Source organism: Oncorhynchus mykiss, chromosome 13 (assembly GCF_013265735.2).
Source record: "Oncorhynchus mykiss isolate Arlee chromosome 13, USDA_OmykA_1.1, whole genome shotgun sequence".
NCBI classification, from domain to species: domain Eukaryota; kingdom Metazoa; phylum Chordata; class Actinopteri; order Salmoniformes; family Salmonidae; genus Oncorhynchus; species Oncorhynchus mykiss.
Window position 1 is genome coordinate 13,929,436 of NC_048577.1, and position 24,553 is coordinate 13,953,988.

The 24,553-nt window shown below is 41.4% G+C and overlaps 1 protein-coding gene across 2 annotated transcripts in view; it reads left to right on the plus strand.

Moving 5' to 3' along the window:
• The window catches only part of LOC110485708 (activating transcription factor 7-interacting protein 1), a 60,892-nt gene that overhangs the window by 32,705 nt on the left and 3,634 nt on the right, over positions 1 to 24,553 (plus strand). For both annotated transcript variants that reach the window (XM_021556846.2, XM_036940349.1), the window contains exons 2-13: positions 4,574 to 4,619; positions 5,555 to 6,100; positions 6,308 to 6,833; positions 7,112 to 7,299; positions 7,469 to 7,606; positions 7,810 to 7,881; positions 8,343 to 8,401; positions 10,687 to 10,745; positions 10,920 to 11,531; positions 13,234 to 13,338; positions 13,531 to 13,626; positions 18,543 to 18,616. In XM_021556846.2, the coding sequence (XP_021412521.2) occupies positions 4,602 to 4,619; positions 5,555 to 6,100; positions 6,308 to 6,833; positions 7,112 to 7,299; positions 7,469 to 7,606; positions 7,810 to 7,881; positions 8,343 to 8,401; positions 10,687 to 10,745; positions 10,920 to 11,531; positions 13,234 to 13,338; positions 13,531 to 13,626; positions 18,543 to 18,616 (2,493 nt within the window). In that variant the 5' untranslated portion in view covers positions 4,574 to 4,601. The remainder of the gene's footprint in view (positions 1 to 4,573; positions 4,620 to 5,554; positions 6,101 to 6,307; positions 6,834 to 7,111; positions 7,300 to 7,468; positions 7,607 to 7,809; positions 7,882 to 8,342; positions 8,402 to 10,686; positions 10,746 to 10,919; positions 11,532 to 13,233; positions 13,339 to 13,530; positions 13,627 to 18,542; positions 18,617 to 24,553) is intronic.

Sequence of the window (24,553 nt, forward strand, 5' to 3'; positions counted from 1 at the left end):
TGGCATTTAGATTTTCATGCCCTGCTATTTGTGAGAGGAAGTGAAAGGGTCAGAACAGTTTGGAGAGAATGCTGGAAGCCTTAAGCATTATGTTTGAATATGTAAAAAACTTTTGTCTGACAAGTGAAAACTGTATTGAATAATCATTGGCACTGGAACAAGCACAGGATCTTAAACAGGAAGGTGATATCTTCATATCTACCAAAATGTTCTCCTATTGTTTTCCTGGCTAATGGAGTTCTTTTGGGATCTTAGAAAATAAAACTGTAAATGTGACAAATATCCAACACTGGGATAGCAATGCTAATCAAAACTCATGTTGCATGACTCTTCCCGCCTTGCTACTGATTGAAAACACTCCTGGGGTATGAAAGGTGCAGATCATCTTGGATTGAGTCCAGTTAACAAACGTCTCATTATTCTGAGGCTGTCATTAGTCTTTGTTGAAGCAGTGAAAAGTAAGTGGAGGAATTCTTGAAGATTTCTGCAGACCACCTAGGTCACTTAAATCAGTCGTGAATGTAAAATTCAACTTAAAATATTTACTCAACATTGCTGCGAGCGATAGCCTCCATTTTCCTGTGTCTTGAGAGATCTGAAATCGAAGGGAATTAACACTGAAATAGTCATCTGAATGGAGTTCCTGAAATGTATGCCGGTAGCCTGAAGATACAGCTCACATAGGCATAGCAACAGAACATGTGAGCACTCTGTACTTGGATTAAAAGCCTCTGATTAACAGGAGAAAACATTTACTAAATAAAACTGTATCTTGGACTAGGCTTGAAGCCCAGCCCGTCTCTGCTAACTTTTTGGTTTGACCATATCCTCTCACTGCTGTGTAGCAAGACAGTCAAGAGTTTATTTAATTTGTGTTCGTATTTAATTTGTGTTCGTATTGCCCTATGCTTATAGTTGTAAGATCAGCAGTATTTTACATTGACAAATGATAGGAATTGCCTACCCGCATACTTTTTAAACGTAATTTTGAGATGTTTTCCAGTGCATGGACTTTTCAGTTACACCTGTTGCTGATAGGTCTATAAAATCGAGCACGCAGCCATGCAATCTCCATAGACAAACACTGGCAGTAGAAGGGCCTTACTGAAGCTCTGTGACTTTCAACTTGGCACGGTCATAGGATGCCACCTTTCCAACAAATCAGTTGGTAAAATGTCTGCCCTGCTAGAGCTGCCCCAGTCAACTGTAAGTGCTGTTATTGTGAAGTGGAAATGTCAAGGAGCAACAACAGCCCCAGCCGCGAAGTGATAGGCCACACAAGTTCACAGAACGTGACCGCCGAGTGCTGAAACACGTAGCGTGAAAAAATAGTCTGTCCTCCGTTGCAACACTCACTACCGAGTTTCAAACTGCCTATGGAAGCAACTTCAGCACAAGAACTGTTCGTCGGGAGCGGCATGAAATGGCTTTCCATGGCCCAGCATCCGCGCACACCAGCCTAAGATCACCATGCGCAATGCCAAGCATCGGCTGGAGTGGTGTAAAGCTCGCCACCATTGGACTCTGGAGCAGTGAAAACACGTTCTCTGGAGTGACAAATCACATATCACCATCTGGCAGTCCGACGGACGAATCTGGGCTTGATGGATGCCAGGAGAACGCTACCTGCCTGAATGCAAAGTTCCAACTCAAGTTTGGTGGAGGAATAATGGTCTGGGGCTGTTTTTCATGAATCAGGCTTGGCCCCTTAGTTCCAGTGAAGGGAAATCTTAACGCTACAGCGTACAATTGCATTCCAGATGATTCTGTGCTTCCAACTTTGGCAACAGTTTGGGAAGGCCCTTTGCTGTTTCAGCATGGCAATACCCCTGTGTACAAAGCAAGGTTCATACAGAAATGGTTTGTAGAGATTGGTGTGGAAGAACTTGACTGGCCTGCACAGAGCCCTGACCTCAACCCCATAAAACACCTTTGGGTGAATTGGAACGCCAACTGCGAGGTCTAATCGCCCAACATCAGTGTCCGACCTCACTAATGCTCTTGTGGCTTGTGGCTGAATGGAAGCAAGTCCCCGCAGCAATGTTCCAACATCTAGTGGAAAGCCTTCCCAGAAGAGTGTAGGCTGGTTTAGCAGCAAAGGGGGGACCAACTTCATATGAATGCACATCATTTTGGAATGAGATTTTTGACAAGCAGGTGTCCACATACTTTTGGCCAGTGTATTTATAATGTGCTGCAATCCCGGATGTGCCCATACATTTGTGAATTGTGCTGCTGTGTGGCCACATAACCGTCTGGAATTGTTGTGCGCTATGAACCAAACACCGTACTAGTCAAGTACTACTAACCTATTAAATCAGTAGTGTTGGTCAGAGGAGACAAACATTACCAAAGAAATAGAAGCAAGGACAAGATGGTGATGAGGAGTCTTTCTTCCTCCAGTTTGGAGGTATACAGTGGACAGTTTACAGCTATTGCAGACCAGAAACCAATCATCTATGGCCCACATCAATCTATAATTGCTGCAGTATATAGTACAGCAGAGGACTAGCTTGAACCGCATCATGGGAGCTTCAGGAGAAAATATACCTAAACTAAATACATTGTAACAAAATTGATCAGCATAAATTAACACAATGATGTGGGATGGATGAGGAAGTACATCATAACTACATATTTTTTTTACTTTTTTCCCAAACTTAAACTAACCTTTTATACAAGTGACTTACGAAACCTATGCAAAATTTGGCATATGGTGCAAATAACGTATTGACATGAATGTGACTTGATACACTATTGTACTACAGTGGATTGGATGCGTGTTCAGTTAGCAGCGTGTGAGGGCTCAGCTTGGCTGGCTGCGCACACATCAGAGCTGGTGGCCATTTTGTTTTTTTCTGCAGTGAACCCAGAACGCGGGTAATGAAAGAGTGGGGGAGGGGAAGACTGCGCACAGTGTGCAATAACATTGGAATGTGAACTGAGTCGTTGTAACATAATAGAATGTGATTTCACCTTATTAGTTTTATATCAAGGAAACTCATCAGGGGTGAGAAAATCATATGATAATAGTTGATATAGTAAATGAATGAGGCGAATGTATTATTTTTTCATCATCCATTCTAAGGCCATTTTTTAAGTCGAAGGACATAATAAAAAAGTTTGATAAATGATCAAACTCAAAATAGAACTCAAACCCCCCTTATCTGTATTGATATGAGGGGTAGCTGTGCGCTTAGTTGTAACAGAGTGTCATTGGTATGTAGGCTAGCGTAGCCTGCAGCTTTGTCTGACTAGAGCTGTAACTTAGTTTGCACAGTCTGTGTAAAGGACGCACTCTCTGTGTGTAGGTTGCTTAACGGATGTTGTAAAATTTCTGTGACTGTTTGTCATGTGATACCAGGCTGCACATTGAAGTCAAAGGCACATGGGGTGGGGCCACCAGCACCAGCTATTTATATAGCTCTAAGCAGTCTACTGCAGTCTGTCTAGGCAGCAATGCAGCAACAATGCAGTAGACTGTTGTACCTGGAACTGATACAATAATGCAGTTTCTTGGGCCTGGAATTTATTGAGTTTACAGGGCCAAACTAAAGCACCTGATGACCTAGCTCAATTTAATATGCTGGGTGAAAATCAATTGGTTCGGATAGCAGTATCTGCCAATTTCTGAGAAACATTTAGAAAATAGAAAAAAATAACCTACTCCTCACCTCAACAATATCATGGATATTTTGTTGTTTCGCAGATGTGTTCGTTATTTGGAAACTACTGCATTTTGATGAGTGATAATGTCATTCAGTGACGTGCGTAACCTGTCCCTATGGAAAGTAAAATATCACTAGGGATCAGACAGCAATGCTAGGTAACGGTTTCACTACGTCAACTAGAATGGTGTATCGTAACTAGGATAAAGGCCTATTGCTCCATGTGTAGGTTGCTATGACCAAATAGTTTGAATATTTTTGTATAGTATTAGTTAGTTTTTCTTTTTATGTATACTTTTTATAGTATTTTACAGTTTCTCTGACTGCTGTCTGTAGTTTCTGTTCATATTTGGAGTGTTCAGGCGAGGCAGATGGCTAATCATCTTCCATTATTCACACTGTAGTTTGTCCGTGCCTTTAGCTTGGAATTCATTATTTTTATGTTTTATCTCTATTGGTCCTGTGGAGCCTTCTGCACAAACTGATCAGTTCTGTGCCGAAAATGTACTTTCAACGTCATCCTCTGTGTGAAGCCTGTTGTGCGAGTTTGTCTCTGTGTGTGGTGGTTGTTCTAGAAAATTGTGAAACAATTATCTGGACATTTCAAGATGTATCTTGAAGCACAGAAGCCTAAGTAATGATAGTAAATCTCATTCGTGAAGACTCGCCTACCCTTTTTGGCTGGTTTTTGGCCATTGTGGAATATTCTACTTGTAAAACGTCAAACTGTCAGGAGCTTTGCTATTATCAATTATTACGGCCACCATCTCCTGACTAGTAAAACATTTCTGCAACTTGTTTTTTTATGATGTACTTATTAATGAAACGCTCTATATGTTGCTGAAATGTGCTTTAAGTCGTTACATTGAATTAATAATAAATACATTTTCCCCCTCCCCCTCTAGGTTATTGGATCCTTTTGGTGTCAAATCCATGATCGGAAACCTCCAGGTGAGAAATTATTTTAAATCTAATATAATATAGGACCACTGACACCCCTAGGTCACATTTGACTAAATACAAAAATCCATATGAATGTCATATTTTGTATATTGGCCTATTGTTCTTAAATATTGTGACTGTTACTATGAGAAAATGACTGTCAGCGGAATATAAACTCCATAAGCACAAATTGGAACCTAGCCCCGACGCTGGAATGCGTTCGACAATTGGAACTGTATAAGGTAAATCATGCAGTCCTTGCACAACCCTTCCTCCCTGTTGCCAACGGAGCCTGTATCTAGGGGGCCTGATTGGTTGAGGAAAAGGACCAATAAGAGCAAAGGGGAGGGACGAAAGCAAGTAATGTTGCTGCCATCCCCTGGGATAATGTCATATCCGTGCTGCAGACTGGGCCGGCTGTGTTGGATTTGACAACGCAAAAGCTTGTCAGCCAATTGAAGCGAGGGATAGTGTTCTTACAGTGAAAAGTATAGTCTTCTGTCATGTTAGTGTGTTCGTCACCCCTGGACCACATGGCATCTCAAGTTCGCAATCCTGAGGACAAGAAGTTGTGAGCGAACATGCTGGACTAAACTTCAGTGGAGAGGAAGCTGGACTTGAGACTATTTTGATTGACTTCTGCTGAGTCACTCTTTCTGCTGAAATTGACTCCTGTATAGAATGGTTCTGTATGCTGAGCTCACAGTGAAAAAGAATCTTCTAGAATAGAACAAAGAGGGGAAAAACATACCAACAGGGCTCTACAGTGACCCCTAGTGGTGTCCCAGAACACTACATCGGTTTGGCCTTAAAGACAGCTCATCTGTACCCATTGTAGTGGGTAGAAGCTAGGTGGGTGGCGCAGGTGCTGTTAGCATTCCCGAGGAGGATTCTTTCCTGACCTGTTCCAACTAACATCCCCATCCCTCCTTGTCATTCCTCAGGTTAAAATGGAAGTTGCTGTGGCAGAAGAGAAGAAGAAGATATTCCGAGCCAGGAAAACCATGAAGATAAGCGACCGCCAGCAACTGGAGTCTCTCCACAGCACATTGTCGTCCCCCGTCCCGCCCCTGTCCAATTCCAATTCCAGCTCTCCCCCTCCCCGTAGCCCACTGACGAACGGTACGCACCCAGAGGATGCACAGAAGGGGGCAGACAGAGAGCAAAATGACGTTGCGGTGACGTCTCGTTCCACAACCCCAGTCTCCCCTACCTCCTTGACCTCTCGATCCCCTCCCCTTGCTCTGTCCCTATCGTTGTCTCCCTCCCCACCAACCTCCCAAAGCCCCAAAGCCAAGGAAGATGCCACTCCCTCCCCATCATCGCCATTCCACAACCTAAACGACGTGCTGAAAAAGATGGAGGAAGAGGGAAAGAAAAACGAATGTTCCACGTCCCCTTCCAATAAGGACAAGGAAGGAAAGGATACAGAGATGGAGGTGGCAAAGGCAGACAAGAAAGAAGAGAAAGCACCTGAGATAGAGAAAGAGGTTTGTATGAGAACGAGTGAGAGGAATATAAAAAAATATGAAATATGGATAAATGGGAAACATTGGAAGTTAAGGAAAATGGGGGTTATAGTTGGAAAGTGTTGAAGTTGGCATTGTTAGGGGTCCAAGCACCGCAAGTAGGATTTAAGTTTTGTGTTTAAGTTTGGCGGCTAAAATACAAACTTACCTGGATGTTCTCTTCTCCAGGAGGCCTGCACTACAACTGGAAAGAGCCATGAGGACCAAGCCCCTATGGATCAGTATCCTCTGGACTCTTCGTTCTCTCCCGTCTCGCTCGCCACTTCTGACGAAGAGTCTGGGAAGGAAAAGAGGACAGAGCAGAAAGAAGACACTGTGGCCATGGAAACGGATACGGACAAGGACCATACAGAGACCAAGGCCTCTGAGACCTCCACTTCCACGGAAGAGAGACCTTCCTCCCCTAAAGCCGCTACCATGGCCTCCCCTAAAGCCGCTACCATGACCTCCCCTAAAGCCGCTACCATGACCTCCCCTGTCCGCACCCCCTCCCCCTCTGCTGCCCCTGAGCCGGATCCGGACATCAAAGAAGAGGTGGTGAAGAAGGGAGAGAAGAAGAAAGAGAAGGAAGGAGTAACGAAGGAGGAAAAGATGGAGGTAGTTTCTGTGAAAAAGGAGGTGAAAAAGGAGAAACAGAATGTTGCCGGGTGTTCTACCTCATCTCTTGCCTCCTCTACATCCACAAGTGACAAAGGTATGAAATGATAGAATCGGCAAGACCTGAAAAATCATCCAGAGCTGACTGATAGTAGTAGGCACTACTATGCCAGCTATGTTTCATTTTCAAACTTTTTGGGATTTATAACAAAATATATAATCTGGGAATACTTGCATTTTACAAATAAAACAATACAGGAAAAAAATCTAAAATTAATAACATACACACAAGCATACTGCACAGGAAATTATATCACATGACCATTTACCAAAATAATCTGATTAAACTAAACCTAGAACACTTCGTCTCAACAGGGGTGAAGGTGAAGGAGGAAAAGAGCTCCTCTTCTGGACAGAAGCGTCCCCTGTTGGAAGGTGACGAGAAAGATGGAGGGAAGGTTGAAAGAGACGGGAAGAGGCAGAAGGTGCAGGGCATGGAGTTGGAAGCTCAGCTCGAGTTGAAAATCACTGCGAAAGGTGGCAGTCGCCTAAAACTTGAAAAGGTTGGTCTGGCAGGAATTGATGATACCTGTTCTCACGTATTAGCATTTTACCCCCAGGTTTAAGACTTTACCCCCAGTCAGGTATAAAGTACCACTCAAACAATATTGCCTCACACTATCTAGCCCTAAATTGCATCTTGAACTCATCCTACGTTTCTCTTCTTCTCAGGTTCTGCAGAAAATGGTTGAGGAGCGGTTGAGGGCGCTGCAGCTCACCGTCTTCGACCAAGGTTTACAGGAGCTAAAAGACCGGGTAGAAAAGATTGATTGTGCCACAAAACACCAGAGCACCCTTAACACACTACAGGTAAGCTAGCTACATGTTAAACTACTAGCAACGGGTCTGTTACAAGTCGATTTGACAATAGTCACAACAGTCAGAAATTGTTGTCAATGGTTATAGTCAGCAATAGTCATAGTTTTCAATAGTCACAAAATTCAGCAATGCTAATTAAAATCCTTACAAATGGAAAGTCTCACAGGTTCTCACTGTTTCTTACCCTTTTTCAGGCCAAGATTGCTAGATTAGCGAAGAAATTCGGAGAAGCCAACCAGGCCTCGGAGAACAAAAGAAAACAGGAGGTAAGAAATGTTGTTAATTTATGGGACCCCAGTGTCTCAGATATATTTTTGTAAGTCATCTACTACTCATCGATATTAGTTAAAGCTGCATTCTGTAACTTTTTGGGTGACCTGACCAAATTCACATAGAATTGTGAGTTATAGAGATCTGACATTCTCATTGAAAACAAGTCTAAGAATGCTTCCCGTTCTAAATATTTGTTTTGTGTCTTTTGCTGAAAATACAATATTTTTGGTTATGTAAATTATATTTCACAGGTGTTTAAATTGTACAATGATTCTCTACACTATACTTGCTTGTTTTGTCACATAAACTAAAATTAGGTGAACAATTAGAATTTTAGAAACCAGGAAATGGTGGAACGAATTCTGCATATTGCACCTTTTAATATCAAACAGACAATTAAATAAAAATTGCTGAGGGTGTTGGCTAAAGGTGTCACCATGGCGTGTGTTCGCAGGCGCTAACGTCCCCTGTTGCCAAGACTGCACCTGCTACAAACACCATTCCGACACAACGGTAAGAGTTCGGTCCAATTCCAATGTACTACTTCCTCATTTAGAAAAGCTTTTAGTCGTTTGTATGCATTTCCTCCTGTGAATCACAGGTGAACAGTAATCAAAAACAGGGGATTGCATTGCCTCTAGTCTTATGAAGATGTTGGATTCAACCATTATTTTAGCTTGTTTGCAGTCTTGTGTTAATCACCATTGGCAATCATGGATGACAATTCCAAAACTTTCACATATTCCAGTTTCCTTTTTTTTCATCTCTTGTGACAGCACATTCCCATTGCTTGTATTCTCCAGCATAAAACTGTATTTTCTGTATTTGTAATTCAAATCATGCAGAAGGAAAGCTGTGTGTTAGTCATTGCATGGGGCTATACTAGCTATCATTGTGCCTTTGTATCAACGTGACAATACCGGCCTGAAGCCAATGAATGCCACACATGGAGTCAATCACAACGTGTGATTGAATGTGTGGTGACTCTGCACAGGATCGTTGTCAATAATACTGAGGCTGGATTAAATTCTCGGGGAGATTGGATTAAAAAGCAACAACATCCGCTAAAAACCATAATAACGGGAAACAAAGATGATACCTTTCGAGGGTATTCTCTGATGTACAAGACTGACTTCTCTTTTGATCGCTTAGTGCCTACCCGTCAGGCATTTTCAAACCAAAACCCCACATGAAATCAATCATCATTTTGTTTTCGATTAAACAAACAAACAGCGGTTCGGTTTTTGCGTCTTTTCTTTTGCACACCACCATGGTTCCAGGTCCTGAGTCTTGTGACGTTATACAATGCGCCAAAGCTTGAGAAAACAAGCTTTTAAAAGCTGTGCAGACAGTGTTCACAGCACCCGATCCAACTGCACCTCTCCTCTCAACAGCGTGCTCCGAATGCATCCAAAGCTGGAGCTGCAGTCTGAAGAGGGGGCATGGCGGAGAGGGGAGCTGGCGACCTCTATTGGTTGGATTAAGAAGGAAGTGAAAGAGGAGGAAGAATCCGAAGAAGAGTATGAAGAGATATCTGAGGAAGAGGAATTTGAGAATCCTTCATTCAACCTAAGACACCAGCCTGCTAGAAGAGATGGGTCACAGCAGCAGTCACCACAGCAACCGAGGGAAGGAACTAGGGTTCGTTCAGACATAATGCTGCGTCCCATCTCCACAGACAAGGAGAAACAGCTTTACCTGCGTTCTAAGAATGCTGCAAGGAAGGCCAGATCCGATCGTTACGCAGTATTCCTGTTCCGGAACCTGGTCTCCTACGAGAACTACGTGAAGTGGGTCACCACGGTGAACTACGTCGGAACATTGGGCAAAGACGCGCTGCCTGTTAACCTGCGCGAAACCATGAAGAAATATTTGGAACAAAGGTTCAACAAACTGTATGCCAGAGACTGGAAAAAGATCAGGGACTCCATCAATGAGATCCTGAGAGTGAAGAGACTACAGTTCTTCTTTGAATCAGACTTTAATTTGACTTAAACATGTTTGATTGGGAAGGTGCCAATTTCCACAGTAGTTGTGTTGCACTTTTATGTTTTGTATGGAATTATGGAAACGACATAGTCTTGAGATAGTTGCAATCGTCACTTTTATTTGACCAACGTTAACAATAATATATTTGCATTCTTGCCCCATTAAACATTTTATTTGTTCATAATATTCCCAGTTCCTAATGTACTGAACTAAATAAAGGTCTGGATTACTATATAAAAAAAAACATGTTATATATCATTACAACACAAATGTATACCAAAATGTTTTATTTAATGTACAGTACCAAAAAATGTTAACCTGCAAACACTTCACGATTTTCATGACAGAATACCACAAACAACTCAAGAATGATACCTATACACTAAACAAGTCCTAAAGGAATCAACACTTTTTACCCGCTTTTTTGTGATCAAGATTTTTTTTTAAATGTGTAGATATTTTTGGTTGAATTCGTAAAATTCAATGCAAAGAAGAACAAACAACAAAATACACATAACAAACACTCAGTCAAAAAAAAATCAGTGAACACAATGTTACAAACACAGGGGGGGAAACAGAAGAAGACCAAGCCAGAAGACCGGATAATAGTAAACTGGTAAAATTAAATTAAACTGGTAAAGTGTGGCAAAGAGGTCGCCAAATTACAGGAATACTTTTTCTCTGGTCTGTCTCAATATGATCTCTGACCTATTTTTAAACAAGCCAACTGAATGCAAATCACATCTCTTTCAATTACCTTTACATTTTTTTTTATTAAACTCAATGCAAACACACATCTTTTCCAACAGGCCAGTAGCAGCTGTCGTAAAGCAGCCCATGACCAGCCCAGTCTCTACCAACCTTACAGGTAAGATCTCCCTTCTTCTTCACCTTCTCCCTTACCTGTCAATAGAATGTTTCACTTATCATGGGGATTGAACAACCCTGAGATCAAGTTACAAGATAAAGAACGACACCAACTGACCATCAGCTGTCAGGAATAAACTCACCATTCCTTTCCTCTCTCCTGTTGTCTTTCCAGTTTCTCCGGTGAAGCAGGCCAAACCTGTCCCCACTACCACTACGGCCACTGCCATGGTAACACAGGGCTCCATCCTGCAGCTGATCCCCACCTCCTCTAGCTCCGCCTCCCTGTGCACCGTCACCTCCCAGAGCGGCCCCACCGGCACCCTGCTCCTCAAGACCACCTCTGGCTCCAACGTGGTGGGCCAGAATGGCCAGCCGCTCCTCATCCAGCTGCCTCTCTCTGCCATGGCCAACGGCGGGGCCGGAACCCTGGTCAACATCCCTGTGTCCTCCTTCAACTCGCTCAACAAGGCCAAGACCACTACTCCCACCACTACCTATATCCTCAAGGCCGGCCCCACCACCTCCACCATGGCCGGCCCCACCACCTCCACCATGGCCTTGCAGCCCATCTCCTCCACCACCCAGCTCTCCCCAGCCATGTCCCCAGCCCAGATGACCCTGGCTCGGGCTGTGTACCAGGGGGGCACTGGGGGGATCAGTACGCCCAGTGCTGGGATGTCAGTGACCACAGCCAGGGCGCCGGTTCAGGCGTCCTCTGGTCCAGCCGCTACGGGCTCGGCAGCTCCAGGACCTCCTTCGGGGACGGCTATGACGTCAAAGACAGGTGGGTTTTCTAGCAACAGGCCTGATAACAATATCCTATACTGTATGTGGACAAGATTAATAATTGCATTTATATATACAGTTGAAGTCGGAAGTTTACATACACTTTAGCCAAATACATTTAAACTCAGTTTTTCACAATTCCTGACATTTAATCCTCGTAAAAATTCCCTGTCTTAGGTCAGTTTGGATCACCACTTTATTTTATGAACGTGAAACGTCAGAATAAAAGTAGAGAGTGATTTATTTCAGCTCTTATTTCTTTCATCACATTCCCAGTGGGTCAGAAGTTTAGTATTTGGTAGCATTGCCTTCCACAAGCTTCACACAATAATTTGGGTGAATTTGGTCCCATTTCTCCTGACAGAGCTGGTGTAACTGAGTCAGGTTTGTAGGCCTCCTTGCTCACACACTTTTTCAGTTCTGCCCACAAATTTTCTTTAGGATTGAGCTCAGGGCTTTGTGATGGCCACTCCAATACCTTGACTTTGTTGTCCTTAAGCCATTTTTCCACATCTTTGGAAGTATGCTTGTGGTTAATGTCCATTTGGAAGATGCATTTGCGACCAAGATTAACTTCCTGACTGATGTCTTGAGATGTTCCTTCAATATATCCACATCATTTTTCTCCCTCATGATGCCATCTATTTTGTGAAGTGCAGCAGTCCCTCCTGCAGCAATGCACCCCTACAACATGATGTTGCCAACCCGTGCTTCATGGTTGGGATGATGTTCTTCGGCTTGCAAGCCTCCCCCTTTTTCCTCCAAACATAACGATGGTCATTATGGCCAAACAGTTCTATTTCTCCAAAAAGTACAATCTTTGTCCCCATGTGCAGTTGCAAACCGTTGTCTGGCTTTTTTTTAATGGTGGTTTTGGAGCAATGGCTTCTTCCTTGCTGAGCGGCCTTTCAGGTTATGTCGATATAGGACTTTTGTACCCGTTTCCTCCAGCATCTTTACAAGGTCCTTTGCTGTTGTTCTGGGATTGATTTGCACTTTTCGCACCAAAGTACGTTAATCTCTAGGAGACGGAACGCGTCTCCTTCCTGAGCGGTATGGTGGCTGCGTGGTCCAATGGTGTTTATACGTGCATACTATTGTTTGTACAGATGAACATGGTACCTTCAGGCGTTTGGAAATTGCTCCCAAGAATGAACCAGACTTGTGGAGGTCTACAATTTTTTTTCCTGAGGTCTTGGCTGATTTCTTTTGATTTTCCCATGATGTCAAGCGAAGAGGCACTGAGTTTGAAGGTAGGCCTTGAAATACATCCACAGATTCACCTCCAATTGACTCAAATTATGTCAATTAGCCTATCAGACGCTTCTATCAGAAGCTTTTCCAAGCTGTTTAGTTAGTTAGTGTATGTAAACTTCTGACCCACTGGAATTGTGATTATAGTGAATTCTAAGTGAAATGATCTGTAAACAATTGTTGGAAAAATGACTTGTGTCATGCACAAAGTAGATGTCCTAACCGACATGCCAAACTGCTGTTTGTTAACAATAAATTTGCGGAGTGGTTGAAAAACTAGGGTTAATGACTCCAACCTAAGTGTATGTAAACTTCCGACTTTCAAAGTGCTCAAAGCACATCCACTCAGGATGTGTAGCACCCAAAGCAGCAAAATCTAAAAACCTGTTGTAAAAGAGAATATTATCTAACTGTTTTCTTTCCTATGTCTGTTCCATCCCTTTCAGATAACCAAGCAACAAGCTCTACTCCAACCAAAACGGGGGCTCGACCCAAAGGCTCCTTCATAGACCTCACTGAGGAGGAGGAGGAGGAGGATGATGATGTGCTAGGTGAGAATGAACCCCAAAACCATCTCCAAATTCCTCCCTTTCAACTCCAGAGAGGTCTACTAAATTATTGAGTCATGTCCTCTAAAATAGTGACTATTGTTGCTAATGATGTGAACAATTCTGGATAAAGAAATATGAATTGAATTCCCTCTTCTGTCCTCTATTCTTAATTCCTTCTCTTTAATTCTACAGTGACTGGTGTGAGAAAGGCCATTACGACTGCGGTATCGTCCTCTTCAGTTACCCAGCGATCTACTGGACCTCCTCCGCTGATCAGCACTCCTAGTGGTGAGGCATGCACGTTACATAGTCATTGATATTGACACTATACACAGGCAGTTAGGAAAGCTAAGGCTAGCTTTTTCAAACAGAAATTTTGCATCCTGTATCACAAACTCAAAAAACGTTCTGGGACACTGTAAAGTCCATGGAGAATAAGAGCACCTCCTCCCAGCTGCCCACTTCACTGAGGCTAGGAAACACTGTCACCACTAATAAATCCACTATAATTGAGAATTTCAATAAGCATTTTTCTACAGCTGACCATGCTTTCCACCTGGCTACCCCGGTCAACTGCCCGGAATCCCCCACAGCAACTCACCTAAGCCTCCCCATTTCTCCTTCACCCAAATCCAGATAGCTGATGTTCTGAAAGAGCTGCACAATCTGGACCCCTACAAATCAGCCGGGCTAGACAATCTGGACCCTCTCTTTCTAAAATTATCAGCCAAAATTGTTGCAACCCCTATTACTAGCTTGTTCAACCTCTCTTTCGTATCGTCTGAGATTCCCAAAGATTGGAAAGCTGCCGCGATCATCCCCCTTTTCATAGGGGGAGACACTCTAGACCCAAACTGCTACAGACCTATATCTATCCTACTATCTATCCTTTCTAAAGTCTTCGAAAGCCAAGTTAACAAACAGATTACCAACCATTTCGAATCCCACTGTACCTTCTTCGCTATACAATCTGGTTTCAGAGCTGGTCATAGGTGCACCTCAGCCATGCTCAAGGTCCTAAACGATATCATAACCGCCATCGATATGAGACATTACTGTGCAGCCATATTCATCGACCTGGCCAAGGCTTTCGACTCTGTCAATCACCACATTCTTATCGGCAGACGAAACAGCCTTGGTTTCTCAAATGACTGCCTCGCCTGGTTTACTAACTACTTCTAAGACAGAGTTCAGTGTGTCTAATCGGAGGCCTGTTGTCTGGACCTCTGGCGGTCTCTATGGGGGTGCCACAGGGTTCAATTCTCGGGCCGACTCTCTTCTCTGTATACATCAATGATGTCTCTCTTGCTGCTGATGATTCTCTGATCCACCTCTACGCAGACGACACCATTTTGTATACTTCTGGCCCTTCTAGTGACTCCCCATCCCGCATGAGGGAGCGTAATCATCGACTGACACTAATTAGCATAACTCAATGGACATAAATATTCCTAGAAAATATTCCTATTCATGAAAATCACAAGTGAAATATATTGAGACACAGCTTAGCCTTTTGTTAATCACCCTGTCATCTCAGATTTTCAAAATATGCTTTACAGCCAAAGCTAGACAAGCATTTGTGTAAGTTTATCGATAGCCTAGCATAGCATTTTGTCCAGCTAGCAGCAGGTAACTTGGTCACGGAAATCAGAAAAGCAATCAAATTAAATCGTTTACCTTTGAGCTCTGGATGTTTTCACTCACGAGACTCCCAGTTAGATAGCCAATGTTCCTTTTTTCCAAAAATATTATTTTTGTAGGCGAAATAGCTCTGTTTGTTCTTCACGTTTGGCTGAGAAATCGCCCGGAAATTGCAGTCACAAACGCCGAAAAATATTCCAAATTAGCTCCATAATATCAACAGAAACATGGCAAACGTTATTTATAATCAATCCTCAAGGTGTTTTTCAAATATCTATTCGATAATATATCCACCGGGACAATTAGTTTTTCAGTAGGACCGATTGGAATAATGGCTACCTCTGTATTTTACGCGAGAATCACTCTGGGAGCATCAGGTGACCACTTGCGCAATGTAGCCGCTTACGGGTATTCTTCAACATAAATGCGTAAAACTACGTCACAATGCTGTAGACCTCTTGGGGAATCGGAGAAAAGTAATCTGGTTGATAGCCCATTCACTGCTCAATAGGGACGCATTGGAATGCAGCGCTTTCAAAACATGAGGCACTTCCGGCACTTCCGGATTGGATCAGTTCTGTTATACTCACAGACAATATTTTTACAGTTTTGGAAACTTTAGAGTGTTTTTTATCCTAAGCTGTCAATTATATGCATATTCTAGCATCTTGTCCTGACAAAATATCCTGTTTACTACGGGAACGTTATTTTTCCAAAAATGAAAATACTGCCCCCTAGTCACAAAAGGTTAACTAACCTCCAGACGAGCTTTGATGCTGTACAACTCTCCTTCCGTTGCCTCCAACTGCTCTTAAATGCAAGTAAAACTAAATGCATACTCTTCAACCGATCGCTGCCCGCCCGTCCAGCATCACTATTCTGGACGGTTCTGACTTAGAGTATGTGGACAACTACAAATACCTAGGTGTCTGGTTAGACTGTAAACTCTCCTTCCAGACTCACATTAAGCATCTCCAATCCAAAAATAAATCTAGAATCGGCTTCCTATTTCGCAACAAAGCATCCTTCACTCATGCTGCCAAACATACCCTCGTAAAACTGACCATCCTACTGATCCTTGACTTCGGCGATGTCATTTACAAAATAGCCTCCAACACTTTACTCAACAAATTGGATGCAGTCTATCATCCGTTTTGTCACCAAAGCCCTATATACTACCCACCATTGCGTCCTGTACGCTCTCATTGGCTGGCCCTGGCTTCATACTCGATGCCAAACTCACTGGCTCCAGGTCATCTACAAGTCTCTGCTAGGTAAAGCCCCGTCTTATCTCAGCTCACTGGTCACAATAGCAACACCCACCCGTATCTTGACGCTACCCATCCCTTTAGCGGGATAATTGTCATTAACAACCGCTGAATTGCATAGCGCCACATTCAAACAATATTACTATTTATATTCACATAATCACAAGTGCAATATAGCAAAACACAGCTTAGCCTTTTGTTAATCCACCTGTCGTGTCAGATTTTGAAGATATGCTTTACAGCGAAAGCAATCCAAGCGTTTGTAAGTTTATCGATCGCTCGACAAAACATTATGTACACCTAGCATCAAGAAGGAAGCCTGTACAGAATAAACATATTCCAAAACATGCATCCTGTTTGCAATTAAAACTGCAAAAAATGTGGCAAAGAAATTAACTTTATGTCCTGAATACAAAGTGTTATTTTTGGGGCAAATCCAACACAACATATCACTGAGTACCACGTTTCGTATACTGAACAAAAATATAAATGCAACATGCAACAATTTCTAAGATTTTATGTTGTTACAGTTCATATGAGGAAATCAGTCAATTGAAATAAATTAATTTGGCCTTAATCTATGGGATTTCACATGCTGGAAATACATATATGCATCTGTTGGTCACAGATACCTTAAAACAGTGGGCCTCAGGATCTCTTCACAGTATTACTGTGCATTCAAATTACCATAAATAAAATGTAATTGTGTTCGTTGTCCGTAGCTTATGCCTGCCCATACCATATCCCCACTGCCACCATGGGGCACTCTGTTCACAACGTTGACATGAGCAAACAGCTTGCCCACACAACGCCATAAACGTGGTCTGCGGTTGTGAGGCCGGTAGGACATACTGCAAAATCTCTAAAACAACGATGAGAGAAATTAACATTAAATTCTCTGGCAACAGCTCTGGTGGAAATTCCTGCAGGCAGCATGTCAATTACACACTCCCTCAACTTGAGACATATGTGACATTGTATTTTGTGACAAAACTGCACATTGCATGTATGGGAAATTTCTGGGATCTTTTATTTCAGCTCATGAAACATGGGACTAACACTTTACAAGTTGCCTTTTTTATATTTGTTTTCAGTATATGATTATGATGGTCATGATGCTTCTTGACAGGGTCATAAGCAAGCATAGTGGTGGGGCTGGCTGCATCATGTTATGAGTATGCTTGTCATTGGCAGGGACTAGGGAATTTATGGTAAAAAGAAACATACTTTTTTTTTATCCTAGAGGATAACCTGGTCCAGTCTGCTTTCCAACAGACACTGGGAGACCGTCACCTTTCAGCAGGACAATAACCTAAAACAAGTCCAAATATACACTGGAGTTGCTTACCAAGACAACGTTGAATGTTCCCGAGTGGTCTAGTTTCAGTTTTGTCTTAAATCGGCTTGATTATCTATGGCAAGACTTGAAAATGGCTGTCTAGCAATGATCAACAACCAACTTGACAGAGCTTGAACAATTGTAATAATAAAATCATGTGCAAAGCTCTTAGACTTACCAGAAATAGTCACAGCTGTAATCTCTGCCAAAGGTGATGGATGATAACATGTATTGACTCGGGGTTGAATACTCTAATCAAGATATGTTTTTTTTTTTTTTTAAATTTATATATACAAATGTTAGAATTTTACTTCCACTTTCACATTTAGTATTTTGTGTAGATTGTTGACAAAAAAAATGACAAATCAATTTTAATCCCACTTTGTAACAGCAAAATGTGGAAAAAGTCATGGGGTCATACTTTCTGAAGGCGCTGTAAAGTCTAAGATCTTTGATTGGCTGAGGCAGAATTTGTGACCGGAAATAATCAACGCCAGCTGGACTTGTTAGCATATGGCTAAGTGTGCCAGGATATCTAATTGGAATAGCTAACATGTAGCGTTCTATCACATGCAAGTACGTAGACCATTTTAAATTGCAGATGCGGAGTTGGACAAAAAGTTTACGTTTAAACATTTTCTAATGTTCATATATGGACCCCATATCAACCTGATATTACTATAACACTCATTAGATTCTAATCTTAATTGATGGATGTTTTATGATTGTGGTCAGTCAGTTGACACAATTTAATAGAATTCCAAGGATATCAATTAGCCTAGCCATGCCTGTTATTCAATGTGTTATAAGTCAGCTCTGTCTATTTGCTCTGTAAAAGTGGTTTTGAGTAAAAGTTTGCATATTGTTTTTTTACTGAAAGAATCTTGTGATCAACGCAGATTTGAGGAGGGGATGCTTATTCTGTTATCTAATTTGACATTGTCCTCTCTTTACAGGCACAACATCAAGAGCATCTCCTCAACAGTCAGTTGGCGGTCCTCATCTGACAGTTCACTACCGCCCCCCTCTGGTGAGTTTGTTACCGCATATTCATATTTTTCTTTGAATTAATTTGAGTTCCTATAACATTTTAATGTGTTAATTTCTCAACATTTTAATGAATACGAAACAAACACAACACAATGAAATACAAAATAGGCAGCTCCTTGGCCACCTATATAAAGTAATGACCTTGACCTTTAAAGATTTATCCTTACTTTTCATATTTAATATAGCTTTTGTAAAATAACATTAAAATATATTTTCTGTGTTGTACTGAAGGACATGTGTTTTTGTTACAAAGGGGTTACTAGAGGGTGAAATCATAAAATATTTCAGAGAGATTTACTGACCTCATCACATTGATAGTCTTCAATGGGTCTTCTTTGTGATGTCACACACTGTCACATGATTACCATCATGTGATATGCTTTAAAATGGCTTTTTACCTTTGTTATACTGAATGACATTGATGAAGCGCAAAAGTCCGGACAAAAGTAGTTCAAGTTTTAAAATATTTTTCCGATACAGTATGTTGCCCATTACTCTATATATTTTTTGCACACACTAACACACACAAAAAAAGATGGCGCCGACAGAGATGGTCGCCTTGCTTCAAGTCCTTAGGAAACTGCAGTAATTTTGTATTATTTCTTACATTGTTAGCCCAGAACATCTCAAGTGTTCTTACATACAGCCGGGAAGAACTATTGGATATAAGAGCGACGTCAACTTACCAACATTACGACCAGGAATATTTCTTTCCCGTAGCGAATCCTTTGTTCGGACCTCCACCCTGGACATTGGATATAATCCCAGAGGCCGACCCAAAACATCGTCGTCACTGCAGGAGAGGCAGACGGAGCGGCCTCCTGGTTAGACTTAGAATGGCGTGCACACCACTCACCGCTTCCGAGCATATTAGTCGCCAATGTCCAGTCTCTAGACAACAAGGTGGACAAAATTAGGGCATGAGTTGCCTTCCAAAGAGACATCAGAGATTTTAACATTCTCTGTTTCACGGAAACATGGCTCTCTCGGGATATGTTGTCAGAGTCGGTACAGCCACCAGGTTTCTTCATGCATCACGCCGACAGAAACAAACATCTCTCTGGTAAGAAGAAGGGAGGGGATGTATGCCTCATGATTAACGACTCATGGTGTAACAATAACAACATACAGGAACTCGAGTCCTTTTGTTCACCTGACCTAGAATCCCATACAATCAAATGCCGACTGCATTATCTCCCAAGATAATTCTCTTCGATTATAGTCACAGCCATGTATACCCCCCCCCACACACTTCAACGGCCCTGAAAGAACTGCACTGGACTCTATGTAAACTGGAAACCATATATCCTGAGGCTGCATTTATTGTAGCTGGGGATTTTAACAAAGCTAATTTGAGAACAAGGCTATCTAAATTCTACCAGCACATTGACTGTAGTACCCGCTCGAGCAAAACACTGGACCACTGCTACTCTAACTTCCATGATGCATACAAGTTCCTCCCCCGCCCTCCCTTCGGCAAATCCAACCATGACACCATCTTGCTCATACCGTCCAATAGGCAGAACCTCAAATAGGGTGACGAGAACCATTCAACGCTGGTCTGACCAATCGGAATCCACACTTCAAGAGTGGGCTGGAAAATGTTCTGGGAAGCCTCAGACAATAACATATATTTATACGCCCAACTCGGTGAGCAAATTTATTAGGAAGTGCATTGGAGATGTTGTACCCACTGTGACTATAAAAACCTACCCCAACCAGAAACCGTGGATAGATGGCAGGAATCGCGCAAAACTCAAAGCGTGAACCACCGCATTCAACCATGGAAAGAGGTCAGGGAATATAGCCAAATATAAACAGTCTAGTTTTTCCCTCCACAAGGCAATTAACCTCTTGAAGCTAGGGGGCACTATTTTTATGTTTGGAAAAATAACGTTCCCAATGTAAACAGCCTATTTCTCAGGACCAGATGCTAGAATATGCATATAATTGACAGGTTAGGATAAAAAAATACTCTAAAGTTTCTAAAACTGTCAAAATATTGTCTGTGCGTATAACAGAACTGATATTGCAGGCAAAACCCAGAGAAAAATCAAACCAGGAAGTGGCTTCTATTTTGAAAACTCCATGTTCCATATCCTCCCATTGCTCATTTTAAAGGGATATCAACCAGATTCCTTTTCCTATCGCTTCCTCAAGGTGTCAACAGTCTTCAGACATAGTTTCAGGCTTTTATTTAGAAAAATGAGCCAGAAAGATAACATCGCGTTAAGTGGTCACATGAGTTTTGCTCGTGCAACAGAGTTTGGATAGGTATTGCTTTTCCCTCTCCTACTGTGAAAGACATTTGCGGTTGATATATTATCGATTATATATTTTAAAAACAACCTGAGGATTGATTATAAAAAACATTTGACATGTTTCTGTGGACATTACGGATATTATTTGGAATTTGTCTGCGTTGTCGTGACCACTCTTTCCTGTGAATTTCTGAGCATAATGCTCCAAACAGAGGTATTTTGGATATAAAATAATCTTTATGGAACAAAAGGAACATTTGTTGTGTAACTTGGAGTCTCGTGAGTGAAAACATCCAAAGATCATCAAAGGTAAACGATTAATTTGATTGCTTTTCTGATTTTCGTGACCAAGCTACCTGATGCTAAGTGTACTTAATGTTTTGTCATGCGATCGATAAATTTACACAAACACTTGGATTGCTTTCGCTGTAAAGCATAATTTCAAAATCTGAGAAGACAGGTGGATTAACAAAAGGCTAAACTGTGTTTTGCAATATTGCACTTGTAATTTCATGAATATGAATATTTTTAGTAATATTATTTGACTGAGACGCTATGTTATTCAGCGGTTGCTGATGACAATTACCCCGCTTAAGGGATGGGTAGCGTCAAGAAGTTAAACAAGCGAAATGTCGGTGTAGGGACAAAATGGAGTCGCAGTTCAGCGGCCCAGACACAAGACGTATGTAGCAGGGTCTACAGGCAATTACAGACTACAAAAAGAAAACCAGCCACGTCACGGACACCGACGTCTTGCTTCCAGACAAGCTAAACACCTTCTTTGCCCGCTTTAAGGATAATACAGTGCCACCAACTCAGCCCGCTACCAAGGACTGCGGGCCCCCCACCTCTCCTTCTTTGTGGCCGACGTAAGACATTTAAATGTGTTAACCCTCGCAAGGCTGCTGGCCCAGATTCATATTCCATCCCTTTACATTTGTGTGTATAAGGTAGTGTGAATTTGTTATATTACTTGTTAGATATTACTGCACTGTCGGAACTAGAAGCACAAGCATTTTGCTACACTTGCATCTGCTAACATCTGCTAATCATGTGTATGTGACCAGATTTGATTTGAATTAGGCTATGGGTGTTCATTTATATTTTTACGATTAATTTCTACATTTTAAAAATAATTTTTTCATTAGAATTTTAACCCGGACAGTTACACTGAAGGACTTTTTGACACTTTAAAGCTCAATAACTCCCTTAATTTAATAGTTTGCAACACAAATATTTCTGTCAAAAGAAGGGTAAGAGTTGAGTGATTTAATATTATATTTATACATATTTATCTTCTGTAAAATGAATGGCCTTCGGACACCAAATTTACACATCTCGTCTTTGGCCCATATATGTTTATGTATGAAATCCGTCCTTCAGTATCACGCTTTTGTCCTTTAGCACAACAAAAGTTTAATGTTATAACAAATGTCACCCATGATGCTGAATAACAGTTGCTTTGTTATCCCATGTTTTCACTAGTTTACAAAATGTAATCATGCAATTCATATTTACTTGTTGTATGAATACTGAATATTATAATTGTAAACTATTTCATGGCATTTTAAGGTATTTCAAGGAACATTATCTTTATACTGTAGATGTCATTGTCTAATAAGGAGAGTGCTGCATGGCACAGACAAAAGATTAACGCAGATCCAGTTGTTAGGGAGGACAGACTAGCCAGAAGAAAAGCAAGGTATTGTTTTCATGGCTTCATGCTACTGTCAGCAACAGAATAGGATATAATAGGATATAACGCTGGGTGGATAACACTTAACATTAAGTTGCGCTATTACACTGTAGTTAATGTTTTATTGCACTGCAGTTAAGGTATAACTGATGAATTATATTAGTTAATATAATATTACACACACAAATATGGATTAAAAATGGATTATGAATTATATTAGTTAAACGCTGCTTCACATTTGGGGCACTATGAAAAATTGAGACTGTACAAGTTTGAATTGAAGTAGTTTGATGGGCATTTTATCTATCTATTTTGTGTAGGTATCTTGAAATTGCATTTGTGTACCTGCATTGAATAGAAATTTACCAGTTGCAGTGTAATAATACATAATACTTAACTATCATGTAATATTGCAACTTAATGCAATGTAAAGTGTTTTCCGCAGGCTCAAATTATAGTAAAGTGATTATTATTAACATTAGCAGTGAAATAGTAACAAAACATGTTTGGGAGAGGGAGTTGATTTAACTTTTAAACTTTGATTAAATGTTATCATTGTATAGCTTACTATTAATAGACTACTAATAACATTTCATGGATGCAAATCCTATTCTGTGCCCGTGTCATAAATATTACATTTTAATTTTTTAGCTATCAGAGAAGAAAAAAGGTTGTCAATCCTGATCATCCACCGATCCATACAATGACACACTCTGATGCTGAAAAAAAGAGGGGAAAATTGAGATTAAATCAGAGGAGGTGGCGTGAAAAAAATAGAACAAATTATTGTGGTGATGAATTTAACTCCAGTGTCCACTGAAGGAAACTATTTTGAACAGCCCCCTGAAATACTTGTACAAGTACAACATGAACCTGCACCTCCAGAGCTGGAGCAACCATCTGAGTCCTTGACTCCAGAACTAGAGCAATCCCTTGAGCCTCAATCTCAAACACTGGAGGAACCACTTGCTTCCTCCACTCCATAAAAAGTGAAAAGGGTATCAAAGCGTTGCAAGTGGCTGCAAAAAGAAAAACGAGAACTAAAGAAGAAAATTCTCCAACTGGAAATGCAACTAAAACAATCGCAACAAAAAAGTGACAAATTACGAAAGGGCATGCAAAGGTCAAATAAATTCAAACGCAATCTAACTGAAAAATACAGGCCACGAGGGGAAAAGAAAATGTATTCCGTGAGGAAAACACTGGTCATTGCATTTCTTAGTAGAGATGAAAATAGTGGTCTTTTCTCAGGGATGAAAGACACGGTCATGCAAAAGAAGATTCAGAGGCGCATACTCATGAAATCTCTAAAATAATGCCATGCAGAGTACAATTCAGAGGTGGATGGAACACTCGCTGTCATACAGACAGTTTTTACGACTGTGGCCACTTTACATTACAGAGCCGAAGGCACATGACCTCAACACCTATGCATGTCTCGATCACGAGAATGTGAAACTTCTAGTTGACAGGTTGAGCTAAAGCGGGTTGCTGCAAACCTCAAGCGTTTCCGAGTTACTGTCTTCCATTGTCTGTGATCTCAAGAACAGGCAATGCATGTACCGTCTTTGTGCAAAGTTATGCTATGATGAAATAGAGCTGGTCCTACCTGAAGAGAATGTACTAATTTCCTGGCAACAGTGGCAAAGGGAGAAATCAAGCAATGGAGAAAGGTCATTCTCAAATTTTGTGAGAAAAAAAAACAGATGGGCAAGTGGCTTGATCTGGTTAAAAACTTAAACGAGTAACTGGGTGCACTTGAGAGGCACCAGATTAACTGGCTGCACCAAGTTGAGCAGTGCCGAAACTTTAAAGACACACTTAAAGAACACAAGGTTGTAATCCACATGGACTTTTCTGAAAATTATGCATGTCAGCTGCATACAGAGGTTCAGGCTTTTCATTTTGGGGGCGGCCGTAAGAAGGCAACTATACACACAAGTGTTGTGTACACACCACA